This window comes from Oncorhynchus nerka, unplaced genomic scaffold (assembly GCF_034236695.1).
Source record: "Oncorhynchus nerka isolate Pitt River unplaced genomic scaffold, Oner_Uvic_2.0 unplaced_scaffold_911, whole genome shotgun sequence".
Lineage (NCBI taxonomy): Eukaryota > Metazoa > Chordata > Actinopteri > Salmoniformes > Salmonidae > Oncorhynchus > Oncorhynchus nerka.
Window position 1 is genome coordinate 158,641 of NW_027040394.1, and position 3,104 is coordinate 161,744.

Consider the following 3,104-nt stretch of genomic DNA (forward strand, 5'->3'; position numbering starts at 1 on the left):
CTGGCAGGGAGCTGGCAGGGGCAGGGAGCTGGCAGGGAGCTGGCAAGGAGCTGGCAGGGAGCTGGCAGGGGCAGGGAGCTGGCAGGGGCAGGGAGCTGGCAGGGAGCTGGCAGGGGCAGGGAGCTGGCAGGGAGCTGGCAGGGGCAGGGACTGGCAGGGAGCTGGCAGGGGAGCTGGCAGGGAGCTGGCAGGGGCAGGGAGCTGGCAGGGAGCTGGCAGAGAGCTGGCAGGGTGAATTGAATGCTCAGTCTGAGGTCTGGACTATATGTGGAATAAAGCCTTGTAGTGACTCTGGTCTAAAGTAGAGGACTATATGTGGAATAAAGCCTTGTAGTGACTCTGGTCTAAAGTATATGTGGAATAAAGCCTTGTAGTGACTAAAGTAGAGGAATATATGTGGAATAAAGCCTTGTAGTGACTCTGGTCTAAAGTAGAGGACTATATGTGGAATAAAGCCTTGTAGTGGCTCTGGTCTAAAGTAGAGGACTATATGTGGAATAAAGCCTTGTAGTGACTCTGGTCTAAAGTAGAGGACTATATGTGGAATAAAGCCTTGTAGTGACTCTGGTCTAAAGTAGAGGACTATATGTGGAATAAAGCCTTGTAGTGACTCTGGTCTAAAGTAGAGGACTATATGTGGAATAAAGCCTTATAGTGACTCTGGTCTAAAGTAGAGGACTATATGTGGAATAAAGCCTTGTAGTGACTCTGGTCTAAAGTAGAGGACTATATGTGGAATAAAGCCTTGTAGTGGCTCTGGTCTAAAGTAGAGGACTATATGTGGAATAAAGCCTTGTAGTGACTCTGGTCTAAAGTAGAGGACTATATGTGGAATAAAGCCTTGTAGTGACTCTGGTCTAAAGTAGAGGACTATATGTGGAATAAAGCCTTGTAGTGACTCTGGTCTAAAGTAGAGGACTATATGTGGAATAAAGCCTTGTAGTGACTCTGGTCTAAAGTAGAGGACTATATGTGGAATAAAGCCTTGTAGTGACTCTGGTCTAAAGTAGAGGACTATATGTGGAATAAAGCCTTGTAGTGACTCTGGTCACTCTGGTCTAAAGTAGAGGACTATATGTGGAATAAAGCCTTGTAGTGACTCTGGTCTAAAGTAGAGGACTATATGTGGAATCGGTGCCATTTGGGATGCAGACGTAACAGTTTTCATCGCCTGGACAGCTCCTCGCGCTAGTCTCTCTCTCCTCAACAACAGAGCCGTTTCTCCGGGCATATAACCTGCCTAGTGTCCATCCCGGGCTGTATCTGTCTCTGAGCTGCGCCCGCTGTTTATCTGTGAAGTATTCCCAGGCTGGCTCAAAACGTCCAGAACTAAGTATCCTATCCACCGATTACGAAGTATCCTAGAATCCCGGCGATTACTACAATAGCAACGAATATGAACCCAGCGATGCATGTGATCATGCCGTTATTGTCACCTCCTTCATCTATCTCGTCCTTGGGCTCCTCTTCACAGATGGAAATGACGCCCACGGAGGAGTTCCCGACGCTCAGGGTGGATTTGAGCTCGGCGCCGGCCTCCTGCTTGGCCTCCACGGCCCACGGAGCCACCTGCACCTTCATCTCCATCTCCTCCATCATCTGACCCACCTGGGTGATCTCAGCCTGGAGTTCCTTCAGGTCGGCAGTGTCGATGTTGCTGTCCGCGTCGTACTTCATGTTCTGCACAGACATGGCCCTGGCGGCCACCGTGGTGGTGCTGCCGGTCATGCCCGTCTGGATGAGGTGTCTGGTGGGCACCTTGAGGGGGAACTCCTGCCCTATCTCCAAACTCCGCTTCATGTCCACTTCCAGTAGCTCCATGCTGCTGGTGAACAGCACCCATAGCCTCTCATACTCAGCCCGGTCGTCCTTGCTGGTGGTCTTGTCTTTGAGCAACTCGGTTAGTTTATTCCGGTTGGCCACCGCCAGCTCCTGGGCTTTCTTCCGGGTCTTTTTGAGTTCCTCGCGCAGGTTCTGAGAGTCCGATGTGCTGCCCAGCGCGATGACCAGGTGCCTGTAGCACGCTGTGACTTTGTTCAGAGCATCCAGCATGGTTTTACACTCATCTGTGCCCCCCCATGGTTGTTTTTTAATTCAAATATAAGCCCACCTCTGATCTCCCCCGGCTACATTAAAAATGCATTCAATTAATTTACTTAAAAGCGATGCGCAACAACAACAAAAAAGGATGGTGATCGCGAACCGCCAGACGCACCGTGGTCGTTTGTTGAGCTCAATTCCACTGTCTTTTTTTATTTGTTAGTTTGGACAAGAGAACACCATCCATACGAATCCAGTCAAAGCTCTTGTCACAGCGAATTCCTCTCTATCCATGTTCCTGTGTGCGAGCAGCACAGAGAGCCGAGAGAGAAGCTTAGATATTAATGGACCAGTAAATGGCTTTACCTTCGCTCTTTTGCATTGGAGATTAGATGGCCGACGGCGTCAGAGAGACCAGCCCTCCCTGCCTGCCTGCAGAAAATAGATAGTGTATCAAAACATTTCTGTTGGTTTGTGGGTAATAATAGTCCAATATATTAGAGACTGTGTAGCGGATTCAGCTACAGGTGTTTCCTATTAAAAAATCAACTCCACAGTATCCAGACAGAACAACTCCGGCAGCGTCGGCTCGCAAACCAAAAAAAAAATAACGGAAAGTCCATTTAATGCCGTCGCCGTCTTCTTAGATGCACATCTGGATGGTGACGACTGTATAAAAACAAAACGCTGTTAAAGCTCAGCTCACCGTGAGAGACAGACCCGTTCCCGCTGGACGAACCAAATCAAACTGTGACTAGATGGATGGTTGGTTGGTTGTCTATAAGCATCGTGTGGCTGTTTTCTTCTTCTTCCTCTGAACGGGAGCCACTTCAGCACGGTGTTTGTCCACGGTGCTGTTTTAAATACCATAAGCGCCTTGTGTGGTCACATGCAGAACAAGACCGGAGCTTTCAGATGTAGGCATTCTGGAACATTGGACAGAGTAGAGAAGCCTAGAGATCCACTGATTGGTTAGTGAGAAAACATCTCCAGTGGGATACGTATTGTGATTGGTTGGTTATTCTCACACACACACACACACACACACAGCCCCCTCCCTCCCT

The 3,104-nt window shown here is 49.0% G+C and overlaps 1 protein-coding gene across 1 annotated transcript; it reads right to left on the reverse strand.

Annotated features, from left to right (window-relative positions):
* Window positions 1-1,053: 1,053 nt before the first annotated feature.
* Window positions 1,054-2,818, reverse strand: LOC135570744 (regulator of G-protein signaling 9-binding protein-like). Its single transcript, XM_065016696.1, has one exon. It carries the CDS (start codon window positions 2,050-2,052, stop codon window positions 1,339-1,341), a length of 714 nt encoding a protein of 237 aa, XP_064872768.1. The 5' UTR covers window positions 2,053-2,818; the 3' UTR covers window positions 1,054-1,338.
* Between the last annotated feature and the right edge of the window lie 286 nt (window positions 2,819-3,104).